General features: G+C 34.4%; 1 protein-coding gene and 1 non-coding gene across 2 annotated transcripts; one reads left to right on the top strand and one right to left on the bottom strand.

Annotated features, from left to right (window-relative positions):
* Nucleotides 1-8499: 8499 nt before the first annotated feature.
* On the bottom strand, nt 8500-8581 carry TRNAS-GCU (transfer RNA serine (anticodon GCU)). The gene has a single exon. It is a non-coding gene; the product is annotated as a tRNA-Ser (tRNA).
* Nucleotides 8582-17223: 8642 nt separating this feature from the next.
* On the top strand, nt 17224-19689 carry LOC107811774 (uncharacterized). The gene is made up of 6 exons (XM_016636768.2): nt 17224-17580; nt 17719-17760; nt 18277-18392; nt 18571-18676; nt 18848-18901; nt 19101-19689. Exons 1-6 carry the CDS (start codon nt 17278-17280, stop codon nt 19257-19259), a joined length of 780 nt encoding a protein of 259 aa, XP_016492254.2. The 5' UTR covers nt 17224-17277; the 3' UTR covers nt 19260-19689.
* The last annotated feature ends 6863 nt before the right edge of the window (nt 19690-26552 follow it).

The raw sequence follows: 26552 nt of genomic DNA, 5'->3' as shown, positions 1-26552 counted from the left end.
AATACTCCTATATTTTCTCAAAATTCCCATGTGGTTTTGTAAGAAAAAGTCAATGAAACGCCACATTATGTTATTAATTATTTGATTGTTTTCTTTATCTTGCTTAACATGGACGAGTGAGACTCGCTCTAATAATTAAGCATTTCATTTTTAATGAAAATAGTCTCTCTACCTTTACAAGGTAGGATAAGGTCTGCGTATACAGAGGCGGAAGTAGTATATATTCGACGGGTTCAATTAAACCTATAACACAGAGTAAAAATTCATTAAAATTGCAAAAATAGTATATATGAACTCATAACTTTAAAAATATAATAGGTTCGATGCTAAAAATTTTAAAAGTTGAATCCAAACGGTTTAGATCATGGATCTGCCTCTGTGCGTACACACGTCTAACTAGTGTCTGAGAGTAAGCAAGCTACCTGTCGATCCGGGGCAAGTGTTCGGATCTATTATGACATAGCCTTGAGGCGCTCAACAGACCTTTTAACCTTCTAAATATCGTTTCCAAACTTTACTATATGAGATTATACTGGGTATGTTATTATTATTATTTATTTAAAGTTTAAATCGCATAAAAAGTAAGTGAGAATACTATTGATGCTTCGTATTACCCATGGTTAAAAAAACACATGACCTCTAAGTAGTTGATTTTAGGTTTAGTTTTAGACAATAACGTGCGTCATTGAATTTGTTTTTGTACATATTAGTTTTGAAAGCAGTAGTTTGAAAGAAATATTATTCCATACAAATTTGTACGTACCTTTCCAACTCTAAGTATTCCTTTATTTGCACGTAATTCCCAAAAGATCTTTCCTTTTTAATTTATCCGATCTTTAGATTAGGGGTGTACATAGGTTGGGTTAAATCGGATTTTACAATTCCCAAACCAAATCAATTGTATCGGGTTATTAAATTTAAAGACTAAACCAAACCAATAAAACTCGGGTTTTTCACTCTTGGATTTTCTCGAGTTTTTTCGGATTTTTTTTTCCCGGTAAAATCCTCATAGAACAAAACATATAAATTATGCTCAAAATATTTCTTTAATCCTAGTAAGATACAACTATATAAAGTATTTTTCAAGAAAATAATACGAAATATGAGATGTGTCATGACATTATCCTAAAATATTCTACAATAAAGATAATAAAATTATGTAATATGAATATTGCTAATTAAAAAGCCATAATAAAAATAAGCATAATCTAAAAGTACTAAGTCATGCTAAAATAAGTAGACTAATAAGTGGGTATTAATTACATGACTAAACGCTAAAGAAAAAATAAAAATAGTTTATGCATTTTTATCTAAATTATTGCAAACAAAAAATAGATATTCAATTTTGTAGTATTGAATTGAATGTCTTTTGTCAGCATTAGTATTGATTTGATTTTGGTTAGGTTTTTGTTAGCATTATTTAATTTACTAATATTAATGACTATAAAACTTATTGGAACATTCAAAAGTTCTAAGTCCAACCTTGAAATAATACCTTAAAAGATAAAATTATGAAATTTTTTAAGAAATATTTATAAACTCACAATAAGTATATTTATATATTAAATATATCTAAAATTTCTATATATGTAATGTAGGGTTGGTTTGGTTTCGGTTTGACTTTCTTTAGTTAAAACCAAACCAAACCAATTATGGTCGTTTTTTTTTTCCAACACCAAACCAAATTAAACCAAATCATAGTCGGGTTTTTTTCTCGGTTTGACTCGAATTATCGGGTTGGTGCGGTTTATCGGTTTACTTTGTACGCCCAACTTTTAGATAGTTAACTCAAGTGCATATATGAACTATATGTGTCCATTTCGATAAATTTAAAGTCATTTCTGTTATAATATGACAAATAGTTACTCTATTTTAAGAAGAATCGTTAGATAGAAAAGAGAAAAATTCTTATTCGTTACGCGAAGGAATTGCTATCAAAAAGTTGAAATTTTATTGTGTAATTAATGGATCATATGACCTTTTTTTCTTCTGCAGAAAATTCATGGCGCGTATGTATAGGTTGAGAATAAATTAAAGGACCCCAAAGTTTTACCCGGCACTTTGAAACCGCGCAATCAAAAACATTAATATATACTTCCTCCGTCCTATTTTATTTGATATGCCTTGATTAGACATAGAATTAAAGAAAGAAAAGTTTTTAAAAATTTATAATTTTAAATCGGCCATAATTATTTGCGTAGCTGTAGATCATATCATTAAGAATAAAATGATATGTCTAATTGTAATTTTTTAAAAATATAAAAAATTGTCCCTTTTTTTTTGTGCAGCAGACTAAAAAAATGCATCACGTCAATTGATATATAGGAGGTACTCATTTTCAAACCCAGTTAAAGCCAACGGGTCAACTTGGCATTTGATGCCCCAATTTGGCTCTCGGGCCATCCAATTGTGCGGTCAACTGTTTACGGAAAATGGGAGAAAGCTAGCATCTGCAGTTTGTGGCTTATTTTACATGCGTAATATCTACTCCATGATTCTTTTACCCCCAAAAGAGAACCCACCCACCCCACCCCTACAAAGTGACTATCACAAAGGTATATTCATTTTTTTTTCATTCCTAAGTTTTGAAAATTAGTACATTACGTGTTGAATAAAATTTACTCATAAACACAAATGTAGTAAGTTTTGTTGGAAAAATTGATTATCGAAAACAAGATTTAACTTGAGGCGTGTCAAAGATATTGTCATTTAAAATATTTCACCTACACAATAAACCATAAATTAAGCGTATCCCAAGATAAGATTTAATGGGTCTTCTTTACACTAATTATTTTGAATACATTTCTTTAATATTTGTAACTAGCGATTGATAAGCTTGAATTCAATTTTAACAAATTGAATCTTGTTATAAAATAAAAGCAATGCAGTAAAATGTAAACAAGAAGAGATAGAGAGAATGGAGAAATGTTTTCTTCTTTCACTTTGGTATAATTTTTCATTGCAATTACATGGCCTTTTATAGACATAAAAAGTAAAGATGATGGACATAAAATAGGAAATTTAATCTTTAAGTTATTCACAACATGGGTATCCAATGTAGCATCCAATGTAGTATCCAATGTAGTATCCAAAGTAGTATCCAATGTACAAACTATTCATAACACTCCCCCTTGGATGTCCATGTAAGATAATGTACCTCATTAAAAACTTACAAAAAAAATATTGGGATATACATAGTTATTTATAATATGCATTGCTTGCTGCCTCATTAAAAACCTTACCAGGAAAACCCAGTGGGACAAAACCTTGGTTAAGGAAAAGAGTGCAGCGTGTAGTTACTCCCCCTAATGAAAAATTACTTAATGCCTCGAAGACGACGCATTCCAATCTTATATATCAGCTTTTCAAATATTGAGGTTGGTAATGCCTTAGTGAACAGATCAGCCAAATTATCACTTGAACGAACTTGTTGTACATCTATTTCACCATTCTTCTGAAGATCATGAGTGAAAAAGAATTTCGGTGAAATGTGATTTGTTCTATCTCCTTTGATATATCCTCCTTTCAATTGAGCTATGCATGTAGCATTGTCTTCATACAATATTGTTGGAATATTCTCTTTCGAAGAAAGACCACATGTTTGCTGAATGTGTTGAGTTATAGATCTTAACCAAACGCATTCTCGACTTGCTTCGTGAATGGCTATTATCTCTGCATGATTTGAAGAAGTAGCAACCATAGTTTGTTTTGTCGAACGTCATGATATGGCTGTACCTCCACTTGTAAATAAATAGCCTGTCTGAGATCGACCTTTGTGTGGATCAGACAAATATCCTGCATCTGCATAACCAATCAATGATGGCTTGGATTCATTTGAATAAAATAAACTCATATCAATGGTCCCTTGGAGGTATCTGAATATATGTTTAATACCATTCCAGTGTCTTTGTGTTGGCGAAGTACTAAATCTTGCCAATAAGCTTACTGAGAAAGCTATATCTGGTCGGGAATTATTGGCAAGATACATTAATGCCCCAATTGCACTAAGATATGATACTTCGGCACCAAGAAGCTCTTCATCATTTTCATGAGGTCGGAATGGATCTTTCTTTATATCAAGTGATCTCACAACCATCGGGGTACTCAATGGATGTGCTTTATCCATATAGAATCGCTTTAAAATCTTTTCGGTGTATGTCGATTGATGGACAAATATTCCATCTTTCATATACTCAATTTGTAGACCAAGACAAAATTTGTCTTTCCAAGATCTTTCATTTCAAATTCTTTCTTCAAACAGTCTACTGTTTTTGGAAGCTCCCCAGGAGTTCTAATGATATTTAAATCATCAACATATACGGCGATTATAACAAATTCAGATCCAGACCTTTTTATAAAGACACGGGGACAAATTGGATCATTCTTGTACCCTTCTTTCAACAGGTATTCACTCAGGCGATTGTACCACATACGTCCTGATTGTTTCAATCCGTATATAGATTTCTGAAGCTTTATTGAACAAGTTTCTCGAAAATTTTTATATGCTTCTGGTACTTTAAATCCCTCAGGTACTTTCATAAAAATTTCGTTGTTTAATGATCCATACAAATAGGCTGTAACAACATCCATTAGATGCATATCAAGTTTTTCTTGTACTGCCATATTTATGAGATACCTGAAGGTGATAGCATCCACTACAGGAGAATATGTCTCCATATAATCAATTCCAGGCCTTTGGGAAAACCCTTGTGCCACAAGTCGTGCTTTATATCTAACGACTTCATTTTTATCATTTCGTTTTCGCACAAAAATCCATTTATACCCTACTGGCTTTATGCCTTCAGGTGTTCGAACTATGGGTCCGAAGACTTCACGTTTTCCAAGTGAAGTTAACTCTGCCTGGATAGCGTCTTTCCATTTTGGCCAATCATTTCTCTGTCTACATTCATTGACAGATTTTGGTTCAAGATCCTCATCTTGTTGCATTATTTCAACAACAACATTATAAGCAAAAATGTTATCGATAACAATATTATTTCGGTTCCATCTTTTCCCGATTAAGACGTAACTTATTGACATCTCTTCATTTTCATTATTTTTAGGCACTTGGACCTCCCCTAAGGTCTTATCATTTGTTACGTCTTGGGGCTCTTCTTGAGCCTCTACCTCTGTGTTATGTTCACTTTGATCACTTGCTCCTTTTCTTTTTCGAGGATTTTTATCTTTAGAACCGATTGGTCTACCACATTTCAAGCATGGCTTAGACTCATTTGCTTTAATTAATTGTTCTGTCGGGATATCAACTCGAATTGGAGTATTAGCAACTGGAATATGTGACTTAGTTACCCTTGGTAGGTTAGTAAATGCATCTGGCAATTGATTTGCAATATTTTGTAAATGAATAATCTTTTGAACCTCTTGTTCACATTGATTTGTTTGAGGATCTAAATGAGACAGTGATAATGCATTCCAATCTATCTTCTTTTTCAGCTGCTTATTTTCTCCCCCTAATGTTGGATATACTGATTCATTAAAATGGCAATCAGAAAATCTTGCTGTAAAAAAATCTCCAGTCATCGTCTCTAGATATTTTATAATAGAAGGAGATTCATATCCAACATATATCCCCAACCTTCTTTGAGGACCCATCTTTGTGCATTGTGGTGGAGCAATTGGAACATATATCGCACAACCAAAGATCCTGAGATGGGAAATATTTGGCTCCTGACCAAAAGCCAATTGCAATAGGGAGACTTTATGATAACTTGTGGGCCTTATCCGCACAAGTGCTGCTGCATGCAAAATAGCATGACCCCATACTGAAATGAGAAGTTTTGTTCTCATAAGCATTGGTCTAGCAATTAATTGGAGGCGTTTGATCAATGATTCTGCTAGACCATTTTGTGTATGAACATAAGAAACCGGATGCTCAATTGTTATCCCAGTTGAAATACAATAATCATTAAAGGCTTGGGATGTAAACTCACCGGCATTATAAAGACGAATTGTCTTAATTGCATAATCTGAAAATTGTGCTCTTAGCTTTATTATTTGAGCCAACAATCTCGCAAATGTCATATTGCAAGTTGATAGTAAGCACACATGTGACCATCTTGTAGATGTATCTACCAAAACCATATAATATTTGAATGGTCCACATGGAGAGTGAATGGGCCCACATATATCACCCTGTATACGTTCTAGAAATGCAGGGGATTCCATCCTAACTTTAATAGTTGATGGTCTAATAATTAATTTTCCTTGAGAACACGCAGCACAAGAGAATTCCTTAAATTGAAGAATCTTCTGATTCTTCATTGCATGTCCATGTGAATTCTCAATTATTTTACGCATCATATTAGAACCAGGATGGCCCAACCGGTCATGCCAAATAATAAAATTATCTTGATTAGTAAACTTCTCGTTTACTACGGCATGTGTTTCAATCCTGCTAATACTTGTGTAGTATAAGCCGGAGGAAAGAGCATGTAACATTTCAAGCACATATTTCTTACCGGACATTATTATAGTAATATAAAGATATTCAATCTTTTCATCATTTGTAGTCTTAATATGATAGCCATTTTGGCGAATATCTTTGAGGTGTGATTTGTGTTACGTTGTGATATTGATACACATGTGGTGATATAAGGTCTGGTGTTGAAACGCATGTGGTGAGATAATATGGGCTTGATACACGTGGCTAGTAGGGGAACTACTAGAAGTCATGCGGGGTGATAAGGTGGGCTAAAACATGGGATGCTATTTCGGGAAAAATAAGTTTTTAAAAACTAAATGTAAAGGCTCCCGCAGTGATATAAGGAAAGAATTGTGAATTTATTTATGAATTGAGACTACGAGGTGTTACCTCGGTAACGACTCTTGTTGATACTTTCTATCTCTTCACTTGTATTTTGGTTGTTTAGTTCCGTGTCATAACATCCTTGTTTTCTTCCGTAATTTATTATTTACCTTTATTTTGTGTATCTAAATTGTGGCATGCTCCTTGTTTGTTTTATTTTCATTGTCATTATTATTATATTGTGAAATTTTTCATTCTGATTCGTATTATTTTCAGTAGGGCCTTGAACTGACCTCGTTACTAATACATCGAGGTTAGGCTTGACACTTAATTACTGGGTACCGTTGTGGTGTACTCATGCTACGCTTTTGCATATTTTTTTGTGTGCAGATCCGGGTACCTCCTACCAGCCCAGGTATTAGCAAGAACTCAATTGCAGAGACTTCAAGGTATAATTGCTGACGTCCGCAGGCCTCAAAGTCCCCCTTTTATCTAAACTATTTTATTTCTCTATCCTTTATTAGACACTGATGTATAAAAATATTTAGTATCACTTCATAGAGCGTGTGACTTGTATTTCGTCGGGTTTTGGATTATTACTTATATACTGAGTTGAGGAGATTGTCTTTGCATTTGTTGTTGAGTTGAGTCTTTTAATTATTATTTCAGTTATTTTCGCATGTTGTTAGGCTTACTTAGTTTTAGAGACTATGTGCCGTCACGATATCGTACGGAGGGAAATTGGGATCGTCACATTATTCATCATAATGCGAGGGAAATATCCTTAAAGATAGTGTCCTTGATACGCCTCAAGCTAAATTTTATTCTCCATAATCCAATATTTTTACCAACAAATTATAACAAATTTTAATAAGTATTTACCACTTCTTTATTTGATAAGAAATTTACAAATTAAACTAATTGAACACCGTCTACTGATATAAAAATGTAATTGTCGTACTCTTAACTCAAGTCCAGCAGTCTCTTTTTCTGCATCAAGGCGGTCCATACCTTTCTTCCACCCCAAGGACTCCGCCTTTATTGTGTCAACCTCCTTACAGAATTGCTCGATCCTCTCATTTTTCTGCTTCTAATAATCAAACATGGGACATGAGAAGCCACGATTTTAACCTTATAGGTTCTGGATTTTATACACAGACTTCAAGTGTTAGTGACTGGTTTTGAATTCAATATTTATATATTAAATTAATTTTTTAATAGAAATATACATTTTGAGCAAAATTTACTAGGTTCGGCCGAACCCGAAGCTTAGCTTTTGCCTCCGCGCCTAATGGAAGATTGCTCAAGATGCAACAATCTCAATTGACACATTATGTGGGAAAATTTTCATTCGCATATATATATATATATATAGATTACATGTTCAAATCATTGAAGCAAAGGGTAGACTATCTATATTATCACTAGAAATTAGTAAAGGCAAGCTCAAAATGATAAAGCCTTCAAAGTCCAAATAAAGGAAATTTGCCAAATAATTTGAGTGCTTGACTTGGACCCAAAAGAGAATAGTAATAAAAAAGGAACAAAATGTTGACGCAATCGCCCTGCCCTATAAGCTGGAAAGACGGGACCGAGTCACCGCGTTTGGGTTTATTAGGGGAGGGTGCTCATTCACTTTGGCCCACTTTTGATTTTTTTCCTCTTACGTGGCAAAAGGTGAATAGCAGCTGAGTTTCTTGGGGCCCATTGGTGTCAAAAAGCGGACAAAAAGAAATCGTCGCCTGAGAGATTCGAACTCTCGCGGGGAAACCCCATGTACTTAGCAGGCACACGCCTTAACCACTCGGCCAAAGCGACTTCTTGTAATTTAATTATTAAAACAGAATTTAGTATTTGTTCAATATAACATGTTTAGCGATCTTTCTAACCTACAGTCAATCCTCTCTATAACAGTTTTGTTTGTTCCAATAATTTTTGGCTTTTATAGAAAATGGTTGTTATACACATATAATAACATTTGATGTTTAAATATTTTTTGCCTGTTATAGATAAAAATTATCCAAAAGTCAATTATTTTTTCGTTTTTAATATTACATATAAAAAATTATTCAAATTTAAATTCTCAAAAAGGATATGCATATTTCACTAGGTAATTATTGAAGAAAGCTAATATATTATTAATAAATTCATAACTAAATGTATAAAGATTTAAACTCTAAGTCGGCCATTTTAAAGCTACCTAGAAAAATAAATTCTTTAAAGACTGCTAGAAGAACTTTGTAATTGTAGTTTTTTCGTAGAGTTCATTGTTTTATTAGAGATATAAAGATTCGTCTCCAAATTTTCAGCAAAAAGGTATCTAATAGCTTTCTGTTGAAGACAATCTAAGAGCTTAACAATTAAATTTGTCAATCTAAATATTTTTTGAGATTTGTCCAATGAAAAAGATATTATGTGCAATTTTTCAAATCTTATATCTTATGAAAAATAGAAACTTTATTTTAATGAAAAAGTTTGTGTGCATATTTTAAAAGTTATTATTAGTAATCTTTATGATTCTATATGGCTGTTATAAATGGGTTTACAAAGAGCGTTCTGCCATAAATATGGTCGTTGCTGTTATAGGTAAAAAGTTATTATAAAGAGGAATAGAGTATAGAACGGTTTAGTTACAAGAGTTCAATTCGAGGAAAGCATAAAATATGGGAAAGTCCCAGGTTAAATAAAAAAAACTAAGACTCTAAACTCAAATCTAAAATAATGAACCTTCAACTTCAAATTCCTATTTGAACAACTTTTTATTGTTATTGATCCATTTGAATCATTACTAAACTAAAATAGCTTCCTCAATCTCAACGATTGCTTATTCATAGGCTATTATGAGTTCAAGACACGGCGCTATGGTGAAATTGGTAGACACGCTGCTCTTAGGAAGCAGTGCTAATACATCTCGGTTCGAGTCCGAGTGTCGGTATACCGTCTTCTAAAAAGGATAAATAGATCTTATGTGGGGGATTGTTGAGTCAAAAATATTTTAATATCTCAAAAAGAATATTTACAATTATGTCTAAGTTCATTATTTTAATATAATCTTGATAGAATTGTAACTGATAGAATATTTTCAATTAACAATTTAATTTTAACGGTTTGGCAATTGATGGTGGCTTTCAATGGTTTTACGTTTTGCATTCTTGACATTGAATTCTTAATGATTCGTTTTGGCATTCTTAGAATTGCATTCTTAATGATTTGTTTGTCAGTGAATTCTTTCTTGATCCTTTCTTTTACGTTATTTTTTTGTTTTTAACATATAGTAAGTTAAAAAGCCATTATGGCTTGGACAGTTTTATATATCAGAGTGCGCATTTTCTTTGCACTATATATACTTTATTGGTTTTACCTAGAAGGGCAGTGTGAAAATAATAAAAAATTTCTTCTTTTTTCTTTGGTGCAGGGTTTATTTCTTATAAATCTTTGTTGTTTCTGCTTCTAGTTATACTAGAAGAGCTTGTTGAATCCTGGGGGATACGCCTAATATTATTCATGTCGGTGTGGGCGAAATATCCTTAAGGATATTGTCCTTGACATGCCTCAAGCTAAACATTTTATTCTCCATAATCATCCAATTTTTCCAAAAATCTTAAGGATATTTCCACATAGTTATTATGGAGAATAACGTTGCTAATGTTGTTGTTGATGCTACTACATTTTATTCTCCATAATCATCCAATTTTTCCAAAAATCTTAAGGATATTTCCACATAGTTATTATGGAAAATAACGTTGCTAATGTTGTTGTTGATGCTACTACATCTGGTGCACCAACTATTTCTGTTGCTGTTCCATCACCAATTACCTATGCCAAACCTTTTCATGATGTTCAAAAATTGAGATTTTCAGTGGAGATAATTTTAAGCGTTGGCAGGAACGGGTGCATTCTATTTTGGATATGCATGGAGTTGCTTTTACTCTTACTGATCCTAAGCCAACTGAAGCAACTTCCATTCAGATGGATCAATGGGTTCATGCTAATAAGGTATATAGACATACTATAATTTCTACTCATTCTAACAAATTGTTCGATGTCTATGTTTCCTATAAGGAGACAAAAGAAATCTAGGAGTCAATGATAACATAGTACACTACTGAAGATGCTACTAAACAAAAGTTTGTAATTGGAAACTATTACAAGTGGGAGATGACGGAGGACAAGGACAAAACCGCACAAATCAACGAATATCACAAGTCGATTGAAGTAGATAAATGTGTTTATACAAAATGTGTAGATGGTACATGTGTTATTATTTGCCTTTATGTGGATGACATGCTTTTAGTTCTAGCCTTGATTTGGTATATAAAACCAAATTTTTCTTGTCTTTTAATTTTGAGATGAAAGACATGGGAGAAGCTAATGTTATTTTAGGCATGAAAATTATAAGAGATGGCAATAGTTTGATGTTGACTCAAGAATATTATGTTGAAAGAATTCTTAAAAAAATTGATACTTTTGATGTGGTACCTGTAAGCACTCCTTATGATGCTAGTAGTCAGTTAAAAAAGAATAATGGAGATGTTGTAGATCAAAATAAATATGCTCAAGTTCTTGGTAGTCTAATGCATTTGATGAATTTTACTAGACCTGATATTGCATATGCTGTGTGTAGATTGAGTAGATATACTCAAAACCCAAGTCATGATCATTGAAATGCATTATTAAGAGTAATGAAATATTTGAGAGGTACCATGAACTATGGTATTAAATATAGTGGATTTTTCACTGTACTAGAAGGATACAATGATGCTAACTGGATCTCTGATTCAGATGAGACAAAATCCACTAGTGGTTATGTGTTCACCCTCGATGGGGGTGTTGTGGCATGGAAATCAGCTAAACAATTGATAATAGCTAGATCTACCATGGAATTTGAGTTTGTGGCATTGGAATTAGCTGGCAATGAGGCAGAGTGGTTAAAAAACCTTTTGGCGAGTATTCCACTAGGAATTAAACCGACACCCTCTGTGTCGATGCATTGTGATAGCCAAGCTGCAATAGCCATTGCCAAAAATAAATCCTTTAATGGGAAGAGTAGACATATCCGATTGAGACATAACGTGATAAAACAGCTGCTGAGAGATGGAATTATTTCCATAAATTATGTGAAGTCAGAAATGAATTTGGCCGATCCTCTGACTAAACCTTTGGGAAGGAAATTAATATCCGAAACATAAATAAAAATGAAGCTTTTGATAAGTTTTTAATTTATAAATCTGAAGTAGAAAATCAGTTAGATAAGAAAATCAAAAGAGTTAGATCTGATAAAGGTAGTGAATTTATTTTGCTAAATGATTATTGTAAGAAATAGGCATAATTCACAAGATAACTCCGTCATATTCTCCACAATCAAATGGTGTAGCGGAAAGAAAAAATAAATCCTTTAATGGAAAGAGTAGACATATCCGATTGAGACATAATGTGATAAAGCAGCTGCTGAAAGATGAAATTATTTCCATAGATTATGTGAAGTCAGAAGTGAATTTGGCCGATCCTCTGACTAAACCTTTGGGAAGAAAATTAATATCTGAAACATCGAGGGGAATGAGACTTTTGCCAATTTGAGTTATATCAACTATGATGGTAACCCAACCTATGTGATTGGAGATCCCATGAAGTAGGTTCATATGGGTAATAACAAGTCATTAGTTGATCAAACGTGCACTATTAATTATATCCCTTCCTATGGTGTGTGTGCGTATATAGTACAAGACTACAAGGAATGAGAGGCTGAGTTATTAAACTCTTAATCTAATAATCCATAGCCTTTATGGGTGGTGTATTGTGCTGCATAATACACTTGATGGATGGACCTATATGAGTGTGGAGTGGGGCTGCTACTATAAAATTTGTGGCGAAATTTCTAGAGCACTCATAAAAACCAGGCGCGCGCATGGCCTATTAGCGCAAAACTGCGATAAACAACAAAGTGTGTGCGAGTATAATGTGATAGATAAGACACTAAACTTACAAAAGAATTCTTGGTTCATAGAAGTTCTAAATTTCACCAATTATATTGTAAGTTTAATCTTATTTTATCTAGGTATGGTTCATAGTCCAAGAGACACCAGATTCGACGCATTATGCTCAATTGTGAAAACCCAGGATTTTTTTTAGTTTTATCTTATTTTATTATAATATTCTTTTTGAACTATGTGGGGGATTGTTGAATCAAAAATATTTTAATATCTCAAAAAGAATATTTACAATTATGTCTAGGTTCATTATTTTAATATAATCTTGATAGAATTGTAACTGATAGAATATTTTCAATTAACAATTTAATTTTAACGGTTTGACAATTGATGGTGGCTTTGGTGCTGGATTTTCTTCTTATAAATCTTTGTTGTTTCTGCTCCTAGTTATACTAGAAGAGCTTGTTGAATCCTGGGGGATATGCCTAATATTATTCATCTCGGTATGGGCGAAATATCCTTAAGGACAGTGTTCTTGACACGCCTCAAGCTAAACATTTTATTCTTCATAATCATCCAATTTTTCCAACATTCAATTCCCGATTTCTGAGAAGTATTTTTTGTGATGAGATTCGTAAAAGGAACTTTCAGATAATAGCAGCAGTATTTAGCAAATCATTTTATGAACGCCTTTGTTAGTATTGAGAAGCGGTTTATATTTGGTGAGTCTTTTTTAAAAAGTTATTTTATCCTGAAAAAACTAAACTTATGTTTCTATCATAAGATGATTTGGATAGCACTTTGTTGGTATTGTAAAAGTAGTTTTTGTTTGATGAGTCTTTCTGAAAATGCTATTTAATCCTAAAAAAATTAAACTTATGTTTCTACCTCTAAGGAGAAGCTATTTTTTCAACTTCTTCACTACAACCAAAAAATAGCTCTACTACAACGCAATGACATTTTTATTTAATTTTTAGAGAATTTCGATCAAATATCTTAACTCTTCAAAATAAGCATGTTAAGCTTCTTAGAAGTTTGACCAAACAAGTTAACATTGAAAAAATATTTTTGTCAGGTAACAACAATTAGAGGCGTATATAGACTGGGTTGATTCGGGTTTTATCAAAACCAAATCAAACCAACTATATCGTTTGGATTGGTTCGGTTTTGTCGGATATTTAAGGTTTTTCGGGTTTTTTTGTTACTTAAATATTATTTAAATCTTACTTTGTTAATTTTTTGATAAGTAAATATATGTTTAGTAAAAATATAAAAAATTGACAACATATTATCTATTAAAATATTCTTATGAGAGAATTTTCTAAGTAACACATAATAATTATTTTTTTAGTTGTCTGACAATAATGTTTCGTTGATGTACACTTTCAAGGTTAACCGAATTTAGTAATTAAACATAAAAATCAATATGGTACCTAAATAATAATAATCACCTCACATTCGAAAAAGATATAACAATTTAGTAGATCTTAACATATGATATGAATATAGAAGGACAAAGAGATTGACGCATTTCAGTAACGCTTGACGAGAAAGTGATCATATAACCCAATATCTAAGGTTAATAAATATGGAGCACTTTATATAGTATTAAATATTATATCCCGCAAGATAATCCCAAATATTTCTAGATATTTTTTAAAGAAAATTCTATATAAAATCTTAAAAGTATATATAAAAATTATATATTTATATGTCGGTTTGGTTCATCTTATTTTACTCAATACCAAACCAAATCTAGTCGGATTTTTTAATCGGCTTGGTTTGACTTTTTGGTTTGGTACGGTTTTCAGGTTCGGTTTGTACACACACTAAAAACAATAATAATAAATCAGTCAATTCTATAAGTGGAGTCTGGAGAAGGTAGAATGTACGCAAATCTTACCCCTATTTTATAAGGATATAAAGACTATTTCCGATAGACCTTCAACTCAAAAAAAAATTAAAAAAAAAGCAATAACAGTAAGCAACACGAGAGTAGTAACAAAGATTTATTGGAAAACTGAAATTTTCTAACTTTTTGTTTTTTAAAGCTCTTACAATAAATAATGTGGAGGCTTATACCTTTCTTCTCTAAATTCATGTTTTATGTACGAATGAAGTAAAATTGTTTTAGGCAATCGAGGCTATAAACAGAAACAATGGTTGCTTTTGAGAGAGATTTTAAAAAGGAAGAGAAAATGAGAATGATATAGAATTTATACTCTGTATTAACGACACAATTTTTATAAACTATTGTTGGTTGCTTAGCCGCTATTTGAAACATACCGATCTAACTAAGTTAGATTCACACCACATTGGTTCGCCCGGTGCACGAAGCATTTCGTATTTACACTATACTACTATAACAACAACAACAACAACAACAACAACAACAACAACAATAGCAACCCAGTAAAATTCCACTAATGGGGTCTGAGGAGGACAGTGTGTACGCAGACCTTACCCCTACTCCGAAGAAATAAAAAAATTATTTTCAAAAGACCCTCGGCTCAAGGAAATAAAAAGACAAAATGATTTACTAGAAAACATTGCATGGTATATTGTACCATATATGATATATTAGAGGGAAAAACATTTTTCATTCTCGAGCTCAAACTAGAGATCTCTGATTAAGGGTGAGCGAATCATATTGTAAAGAATTACACTTGTTTTTTTTTACATCAAATTAATGAATGAAAAATGTGTTTTTCATACATATATATTTATCATTTAAAAAGTACTAAGTTAAAATTATTTTATCTAATATAAATATCAAATACGAATAAATATTATTTTTCTGAGATCTCATCCATCCGAATATCATAGTTGATAGTTATACAACTACCATTTAAACCTTGGTAGATCTTTCTCCACAACAAAGTATAAGGTAGAAAATCTTTTTTTCTTTCCTACCATTATATGAAAGAAGAGGTCTTCTAATGGAGTATAATGTTTTACCTTTTATTCCTCAAGTGAAATGACATCCATTTTGAAGAATTTTCAACTTTATATGGGTGTCAAATGGGCGGGTTGGACCGATTTTGGATTTATTAAAATAAGTTGAGTCAATAATTGGGCGGTCATTAAGTTACTTGAGCTAAAATATGTTGGGTCAAGATGTGCTAAAATGTGAGTCATAACCCAACTCATCCACTCTTATCAAACTTTACTCAATATGTATTGTTTTCTTATGAATTGTATAATTACTAAATAAGACTTTTTTTGTTGTTGTTATGGTTATATATAACATGTCAAAAAAAAATTTATTTGTAAGATATTTTAGTAAAGTTACTCATGGATTAATTTGGGTTAAAAATCAGCCCAACTTTAAATAGGTTGAGATTTGTTGAATCAAGATATGCTAAGGTCAATAAATGGGTGCGTCAATGACCAACCCAACCTTGGGCGGGCCATTTAGGCTGGGGCCAAATTCGACAGCCCTAACTTTACAAGAAGTATAGTTGCTACTGGTAGGACTGTTCAAAATTGAACTGAAACCGTTAACCGAACCGATGACTTATTGGCTTGTTGGTATAGGATTATCGGGGGTAATGAGTGATGAACGAATTGAGATTTTATAAATAACAGCTTAACGGTTTAGGAAGGAGGATTACTCAATTTTCTTATCGGATAAACCGTTAACTCGTTAAATTTTTTATATTTACACTTTTACCCCTATATATATATAAAGTACTATTGACATCCTAAATGGCTAAAGTATTAGTAAGAAGTTTAGGTTTTTCATCTTTGTATCAGAATCAAATTTGTCTTTATTGTGCCCATACACTGGGGTGTTATTTCCGGCAAAGTATTTCCTGTTATAGAATCAATGTTGGATTTCTGCAGCTGCGTAGAAGCAACATTGGGTACTGGCTTGGTGGTATCCTCTGGTGCAGGCTACTTTTGTGTTGGTTCACCTGGTTTTATCCTTGTTTCAGTTTGAGCATTCTGTGATAAGGGTTGAAATTATAAAAGCGAGTGAGCAGACAATTAGCCCCACTTGTGGAATTATACTGGGTCGTTTTGTTGTTGTTGTTGTTGTGAACAGACAATTAACTCATATTATAGCACAATAAAGTAATAGCAACCGTTACTTCGTTGTTGCATAAGTAGTTGTACATAGAATGATAGAACTGTCTGTAGCTAACGACGGTCATCTCTGGCTTCTCATCAGGAAAAGCTACTACTACTAACAGAGACAGTTTGAACTATGCAATTTGGCCATTTGATATTCACAAAACTAGAATTGTTCAAATTTTTTTTATTTGGTTTAGTCGATAAACCACCCGATAATCGTTAATTCGATACCAGTCCACCCGTTGTCTTATCGGATGGCTAGCGGATTACTATATTTATAATCTGATAACCGATAAATCGAACCGTTAAACTTAATTATCCCTCGATCCGTCCGATAAGCACCACTAGCTACTGGGGAGCTCTTTAACTCCGAAGACTAATTCGTCATTACCAAAACTATAGAGTAGTTCTCGCAATTTCATAAACTAAATGGGTAAAAAATTCAATTTACCCTTTTTAATTTTACACCAGTTGCCAACATCCTCAATCTCCACGAAATAGCTGCCATAGATGTCTGCTAACTGGTTATTTTCCACTCCTTGTTCAAAACTGAACCACCACCTCTACTGTCGCCTCCGTAACCACCGCCTGTATTTCTCACCGGCGATCCTATTTTCCGGCACCGGAAAACAAATGGTCGCCACTAGCAGCAGCAGCAGCAGCAGCAGCAGTTCAAATCCCAATAGCAATAAAGGTGCATTTACAACAATTAAAGAAAGGGCCACTTTTGAAAAAGAAATAAAAAAGAGCAAATTTATTGCAATTGCTGGCCATATTCCTGACGAGCGTTCTGCCCAATCCTTCCTTTCAGAGGTACCCTTTTGTGTAAAGATTGAATCTTTTGCATGTGTTTAGTTCTTGGAATTGGAATGTTGAGTTTGTTTTTGAAGATTTGTGTTTAGTTTGGGTTTTGGTTATATTTTTGTAATACTTGATTGGATTTGATTTTAGGTAAAAGACCCTCGAGCTACTCATAATTGTTGGGCGTACAAGGTATGTACTTATGGCCAAAATTATGTTTTTATTGATATATGATAGAAATATCTGCAATTTGATGAAAAAAATAGTTTTAACATAAAAAAAACAGCTACACTTGTTGAAACAAGTATTAAGTGCAGTGGCGGAGCCAAAAATTCATACGAGGAAATTAAAACAAAAAATACCAAAGTGTCACACCTCGGATTTAAACTTGTGACGTAAGGCTATTTTTGAACCCCATTATCGCTACAGTAGTATCCTGGCTCCCTTCAGCTCCGCCACTGATTAAGTGTATGCTACTGGTTTAGTGATTGAAGTGTAGTTGATACATTATTTGATTGAGAACATGTGGTTCGCGAGTAGAATTTTGGATTACAACTGTTTCCATCCATAATGATGACTGCTTCTTATGCTTGGAGTGACAAATAAGAAACAGAGTCCCTCTAGTTTTAGGTTTCTCCAATTTTTTTAAATTTCTTTCTTGGCTTTTACCTTGCCATGCCAAAAAATGTTATGGTTTGTTCTCTTTAGGTTGGAGAACAATATCGGAGTAATGATGATGGCGAACCATCCGGTACTGCTGGCAAGCCAATACATTCTGCAATTGCATCCTCAGGGTTGGATAGAGTCATGGTTGTTGTGATAAGGTACCCGATTTTATTTCAGTAAACAGTGTTAATACTAGCATAATATTTGTCAAGGAGATGTAAACTAGACTTGCATCTTTCTTGAGGTTAAACGAAAATTCATGCACCTAAACTGGGGACTGTTTCCAAGAAGTGAAAGTATTCATGTTTCTTTATCTTGTTGCTTTCTAAATCGCAGGTATTTTGGAGGAATTAAACTTGGCACTGGCGGTCTAGTTAGAGCTTATGGAGGAGTAGCTGCAGAATGTTTGAGAAATGCTCCTACGTGTCTCATAAAATCTAAAGTAATAAACTAATTGCTTGAGCAGCTTTCTGCCCCTTGTCCCTTGCCCATCTTGTATAAGCATAGTTTCAAAATCCACTTCTATTGCTGATCCTACTCTTCTCATTTCATTCTACGCTTTTGACATAAACTCGAGACCTACTCATTGATTAGGCAATACTTTTCGGTTCAGGTTCCGATGGGCTTGGAGGTTCCTTTTGACCTGTTAGGGGTTTTATACCATCAGGTAAGTTTGATCTTATGTATGAAAAATGCTAATATTTCTTGCTGTTGCTCTATTTATATTCTCTGTAGTGTTTGATTCTTCTGTTTCCATTTTTTTTCGGTTCATTCTCTTAGTCAAAAGCTGGATGCCGAAAGAGCATAATTGGTGCATGTTTACTTTATGTTAGTGCATTTCTGAAAATCTGTTTTGTGATATGCAGCTCCAGTCTTTCCAAGCAGAGGACATCAAGCAGGATTATGATACCGGAAAAGATGGAGTCACCATGGTCACTTTCAAAGTTGACTTTGACCGTGTACAAGGTTTAGAGGAAGCTATTAAGGCCAACTGCAGCCGTGACATTGTATTCTACAAACGCTAAAATTTTGCCATATCAGTTTGTTTGATTGGTTCGGTTCCATCTTGCTGGAACTTATGGAGATCTTAAATACCTTCTTCTCCAGAAGCAAGCTGCTCGTCAAGATGGATAATAACATTCACTCTTTTCCGATAGGTTCAAAGCATTGCTCTTGTTCACTCCAAAGTCTGAGCTAACAGTTTAGTGAGTGGATTAGCTTCTTTACCTGATTGATACACTCTAGCTGGAAGTAGATTGCACTTTCCGCCCGTCTCCTTTTTTTGGCTTCGTTCTGTGATTGGGAGTCACTATAGGAAGGACCTTGAAAGCTGAGAGGTGGATTGTCCTCATTTGCTTTCATGTTTATACAACTTCCAGAAATTTATACTTGTACATCTACTAATACTTGTGTTTTCAGTTCTTATGAATAAGAAATGGATGTCTATACAGTTTACGAGCTTAGTCTATAACAGAACTCAGTTTTAAATATGATCTGTCAACATAGAGTGTTGACATCTGTTAATGGCTAGCTACTAATAATGGTGAAAGGAAAACTAATGCCATAAGATATCATGTATAACCTCTGTGATTATCATATTTGAAATCTTAACTTGTGATACAAAATCTAAGAAAATATGTGGAGTATCCTGAATTTTTCTTCTGAGCTGGACATTTTTAAGTATAGGTAGATAAGTAAAATTTTATGCAGTGAAGAGCCTTAAATTACAGCGATGTGATCGGCACAGGCTTATGTTTATAGAATTGATTAGTCTTTTCATGTGCTGGAGCTGAGGGTGTCCAGTTGCATTTGAGTTATATATCATTTCTTCTTCGTGAGGTTTGAATTATTTCCCAGACCCCACTTATGGGATTACACTGGGTTTGTTGAGGTTTGAGTTATTTGCATGTTGATCCGCCTTTTCGGACGTATGGTTCATAAGCTATACAAACCCTGCAGTATAGCTATTCTTGTGGTATTCAGAAATTGTGGGACAAGGTAATTCATCGATAGTTCTTATTTTGTGATAATTACTTAGTAGAGTGGAGAAAGCTATATGATACCAAGCTTATATCCTCATATGTTTGTTTGAATATATTGTATTTGATCAATTTGTTCTGAGGATATGATCAACATGTTTTCCTTTTCGTCTGCAAATTGGAGGTGGAGTAATGCTTGGATTCGGTGAAAATTCAAGGTAAGATTGCAGGGTGGTATATCGTTGTTGGTATTTTTTGCTAAAATTCGAATGCTGATAACTGATTGTCGAGATCCTTGTTTGATTCTGCCTTTGATATTGTCTCATGAATCATGATGCTGAGGAAGTTAATGCTAGGTCATTGTTTGGTGATAATACTCTGTACTAGTTTCATTATAGGCTATAACTGTGTGCAAACAAAATGCAACCAGTTTCTTGTTCATTTGTGATACTCGCTTTGTTACTTCGATTTTGCTGGTCATTTTGACTTTTAACACTTGAAACTTGAAAGCATAAGTTGTTTAATATTTGTTGAGAAACTTATTGGTTCATATTTGAACTTTTTTGTATTGAAGTTAATATAGTAAGGATAAATTTATGTTGAGTAAAAGTGGTAGCAGAAAAATTTACCATAATCAAAATGTATTAAGTCTTTCCATAAAATGAAAGTGTACAAGACTAGCAATTTGGGACAGGGAGTATATCAGAAGATTATAATATCAATATAACTAAACCCCCATTCTCTTTCTATTTGAAATCAGGAGGATGAATTTGATGGAAGTTCTGATAGAGTTGATTATACAGTTATATGGTGCTATGTAAGATAATTTCTATTTGCCATCATACAAGTTGAAGTTCTAGAAATAAGCATATAATATGCTGCAATCTTTGCAAAATGTTGAAGGGGGCTTTGACGTAACCGGTAAAGTTGCTGTCATGTAACCAGAAGGTCACGAGTTCGAGTCGTGGAAATAACCTCTTGAAGAAATGTAAGGTAAGGCTGCGTACAATAGACCCTTGTGGTCCGGCCTTTCTCCGGATCCACTTAGTGCACCGCGCTACCCTTTTTTTTTAATCTTTGCAAAGTGTGTAGGTAATCTGCTTTCTAGGCTATAACATAACTCCAATTTTAAGTGAACATAATAAACTGTGTGTGATATAAATCTTGTTGCTAGTATTATAAAAACTATTATGGATTGATCCAATGACACCATATAGAATCAATCCGTAGATTCGTTTGTTTTGTGCAGCATTTTCTGAATGCTGAATCTTATAATTGAAAATGTATCCAAATTTAGTCAGCTGTTGTATCCCTTAGTTCTGTTTAATTGAGTTCTGGTGCCCTAATTGTGAAATGAAAATTCGGAGGATAGAGCAGATGGATTTGATCTCTAATAGAGACTTTGGTCATAGTTCAACCCCAATCATAAGATAAAGGATTGCTCACGACCATTTAAGGAGTAAAACGACTGGGACTCCAATAAGAGTCCTCATTCCTAGCTCTATATATATGGACTAGTGATGCTACCTCTTGATTATCCTCTAGGATACTCTGAGTATTCTGGTTGGACGTCCTTCAAGCAGTGATAGAATCAAGAATTCTGACAAAGGGATTAAAAAGAATAAGAATAAGTCAAATACGAGATTTGAACCTGTACTTCTCTTGCGTCAAGGGAATTCAAATATTCATATATACTACAACAACTACTATTACTGCCCAGTAAGATCCCGCAAAGTGGAGTCTGAGAGGGTAATGTGTACGTAGATTTTACCCCTACCCCGATAGGGCAGAGAGGTTGTTTCCGATAGAACCTAGGCTCAGAAAGACGGAAATCAAAAATAAGAAAAGACAATTCATTAGTAACTCCAGTAGAAACCCGTAATAGTAATACAAGCATAACAACCAAAAGATAAATGACATGCAATAACAATAATCAGTATCTAAGGCCCGGGGCTAAGATAAACAACAAGGATAGGGTGGACTCAACATAAATTGCAAGTCATCTAAGATCAACCCTAATCCAACCCCGCCTCACCCCGGGTATGAAGTAAGGAAAGCTCTACTACCCCCTAACCTACAACCCTAATGCTTGATCTCCAGACCTTCCTATCAAGGGCCATGTCCTCGGAAATCTGCAGTCGTACCATGTCCTGCCTGATCACCTCTCCCCAATACTTCTTAGGCCTCCCTCTACCTCTTCTCGTACCCACCACGGCCAACCGCTCACACCTCCTCACCGGAGCATCAAGGCTTCTCATCCGTACGTGCCCGAACCATCTGAGCCTCGCTTCCCACATCTTGTCATCCACAGGGGGCTACACCCACCTTCTTCCGAATATTTTCATTCTTAATCTTGTCTATCCTAGTGTGCCCGCACATCTACCTCAGCATCCTCATCTCTGCTACCTTCATCCTCTGGATATGGGAGTTCTTAACCGGCCAACACTCCGCCCCATACAACATGGCCGGTCTAACCATAACTCTATAAAACTTACTTTTGAGTATCAGTGACACTTTTTTGTCACACAAGACTCCAGATGCAAGCCTTCATTTCATCCAGCTCACCCCTATACGGTGAGTGACGTCCTCGTCGATCTCTCCATCCCCCTGAATCATCGACCCAAGGTACTTGAAGCTATCTCTCTTGGGGATGACCTGTGATCCAAGCCTCGCGTCCCTGCCTACTTCCCTCGACTCAGCGCTAAACTTGCACTCCAGGTACTCTGTCTTAGACCTGCTCAATTTGAAATCCTTAGACTCGAGGGTTTGTCTCCAAACCTCCAACCTCTCGTTAACACCAACCCTCCTCTCATCAATTAGAACTATGTCATCAGCAAATAACATACACCATGACACATCCCCTTGAATATTGTGTGTCAATGCATCCATCACCAAGGCAAATAAGAACGGGCTAAGCGCAGAGCCTTGGTGTAATCCCATAACAATCGGGAAATGCTCCGAGTCGCCTCCCACGGTCCTAACTTTAGTCTTAGCTCCATCATATATGTACTTGATAGCTCTTATGTAGGCTACCGGCTGTCACACCTCCTTTTTACCTACACCCCGTGAAGGGTATAAATATAAGGGAGTTTTTTCAATTAAAGGACAATCGAAACGAGATCGTTTATTTATTAAAAATCAGAGTCGCCACTTGGGATAATTTAGGGTGTCCCAAGTCACTGGTTTAAAATCCCGAATCGAGGAAGTTGACTCTGTTCTACAGCTTGCGAACACAGAAATCCGGGTAAGGAATTCTGTTAACCCGGGAGAAGGTGTTAGGCATTCCCGAGTTCCGTGGTTCTAGCACGGTCACTTTTAATTATACTTGGCTTACTAAATTGTTTACCTACTCGTTCTGAAACCTATGTGCTTTCACCTCTTAACCGCTTTTAAATTAAAAATTATCTTGAAACGGGTCACGCGTATGTGTACCTATTTTTGGCGCGTAAATTAATAGCGCTTATTATTAAGAAAGTTTAGCCGAAGTTACGCGAGCGTATACTCCGATTTATTTTTTTAAGAAATCGTAACCGTGTCACGCGAACGTGTCCACAACCACGATGGTATTTTTTATTTATATTAAGATAAGAACACGAACTTAACCTCAATTCTACTTTACCTCATCTAGAATCCAAGTCCAATTTCTTCACGTTTTGAAAGTTAACTCCCACAAATCCGGTGTTGGGAAGCCTTAAGCAATTGTCTCTTAACGAAGTGGCGAAACTCCATCCGGAACAAATTATTTGCTAAGCAACGTGCAAACAAGAATTACTAACAAAGTGAATATTATCTAGACATTCAAAACAAAACAGTGATGTAGTAACCCATACCATCAACGAACAGAGCACTCGAATTCAAACAATTGGTCTATATTCTAAAACATTTAACCCGCAACTCGCTTCATCTCATTTGAGATTTTACAAACTATTTTAACTTGCTAACTTGCCTCTCATAAAACTCATCCCATCCTATACGCACTCTCCTTACCCTATCATTGTTCTCCATTTACTCTTGTACAAATTAATATCTCTAGTTTTCTATAAGACTGCATACATTACCTTGTTAAAAAAAACTTACATATAGGCTTTATAATGATGAAATCTTCTAATAATCTTTCCTCCAAAAGTATGGATGTTACCACCCAAAAGTACAAAGATATCATATTATCACAAGGGTGTGAGGTTCAGCAAATAAGAATGGAAGGAAATGAGAAGTCAACCATCCTCAAATCAAAACAATAAAACTTCAACCCAAGCACATCACCAAACAGAGAACGACAGATTAATGGAAGCACACTGTTAAGCAAAACAGAGTTTAAGAAAATGAGAAATACGATTATCCAGATCTGTAGCTATGCGTTACAGCCTTTTAATAACACCCCAACAATTAAACACCCAAACACTTTAATTCCGAACTAACAGGAGGCAAAGATGATAGCAATATCTAGTAACACCGTAAGAAAAGAGAAATCGGACATTTGTTCTAATCATTTCACAGGCATCTAATCCACCCAACAATGACACCACAAGGTAAGAGGCAAATCAGAGAAAGAAACGAAGCAACTAATTAATACTAACATCTTCTTAATCACATACACATTCAAACTTGCTGAAACAAAGACTACATTGAACATTCACATGAACCGATTAAATCTGGAAGAGAGAAACCAACGCTGCAAAGATGAACCTGAAGTTTATACGGAGTGAATGAAGCAACAATTACAGCCGGATATTGACGTGACTTCAAATAGAATCGTCACAAATCGAATCAGATTTTCGGACTTAAACCTTCAACGGCAACCTCCAACGATCCGAACTCGGAAATGGATCCAAACTTCGATTAATTCCATCGTTCCGAAATCAGAAACCCGAAGAAGAAATCTAAAACTTGAAACAAAACTCTTGAAAAAAAAACTAGTGGAGATGGAGTAAGGGTCTGCAATTTTCAAAGTTCATGCGTGCTTGGGGGATGACCAAGGAGATGAATTTCAGAGAGGGGTCTCCTCTTTGCACTGTTGCGGCTGGTTTCGGTTTTCGTTCCTCCAAGTGAAGGAGAAGATGAATCCGATGAAGGGGGGTCCGTGTATGCTGCGCTGGCTTCTCTTGCTTTTGTTTTTCAGTCTTCCCCTCTCTTTTTTTTTCTTTCCTTTAGATTTTTTCGGTCCCTTTTTATATTGTAGATTGTAGGGTTTTTTTAGGTTAAGGGGTATGAGCCTAGGAATTATAGGCTAGGTCCAAAATTAGGTCTAAAAATGGGTTGCTCGAACCTAAGTTCTATTCTTTCCCTGCGAACGAGATTAAAAATATGAGCCCATTTATTAATTATTACTACTATTCAAATAATTATTAAAATAAAACTAATCATTAAACAAATCTATTTTTGGTATTTTCAAATATCATATTAAAATAAAAATATTGTACTATTTTTGTATATTTTTTTAGATTAAAAATAACTACAAAACATTAATGAACCTATTTTTGTAAGTTTTTGTTTTCTTGTAATAAAATAGATTAAAAGAGTCAAAATTACTTAAAATATCTATATTATGCCTAAATTAAATATTTTACGCTAATATATAAAAAATCTTGGGGAGAGTCAAAAATCACATGTCTACACCGGCACACCCTTTGCCTCAAGACATCTCCAGAGCACCTCCCTAGGGACCTTATCATACGCTTTCTCCAAGTCAATAAATACCATGTGCAGATCCTTCTTCTTATCCCTGTACTGTTCCACCAACCTCCTATAAGGTGAATAGCTTTCGTAGTGGAGCGATCCAACATGAACTCAAACTGATTGTGTGCCAAAAAAAATTGTTTGTACCCTATTAGCATTGTATAACTTTTCGACGAAGAGAATTCAATTGAATCCCTTTATTTCATGTGGTTCTGCTACTGCCTTCAAGACCAAACAAATACTAACTCATTTACTGGAAGCACAGGAAGGATACTTTTTAGGACACGTAGATCCATCCATATACGTCCAGCAAACTGAGGATACGTTGGGGCATTATCATATATACTCACTTCTGGGGCTACTATTGAAGTTATACTTGTATTGTACAAAATTTTGCAAAATGTACCCGCTCGAATATGAAGTAGTTTAATCTCTTCAATGTAATTTCAGAAATCAAATCTGAAATTCTTCTATCTTTCAAATGCGACTTTAGAAATTTGAATCTTAGGTAGTTGAAGTTCTTCTATTTTTCAAATGCAACTTCAAAAATTTGAATCTTAAGTAGTTTAATCTTTTCAATGCAACTTCAGATTTTGAATCTTAAGTTTTGAAACATAAACTTGTTCTTAGAAATTTAACAATCCAAGACACGATTCAACACCC

The sequence above is a fragment of the Nicotiana tabacum genome, chromosome 11 (assembly GCF_000715075.1).
Source record: "Nicotiana tabacum cultivar K326 chromosome 11, ASM71507v2, whole genome shotgun sequence".
In the NCBI taxonomy this organism is placed as follows: Eukaryota; Viridiplantae; Streptophyta; class Magnoliopsida; order Solanales; family Solanaceae; genus Nicotiana; species Nicotiana tabacum.
The sequence above is the reverse complement of the archived record's forward strand: the minus strand, read 5'-3'. Positions and strand labels throughout refer to the sequence as shown.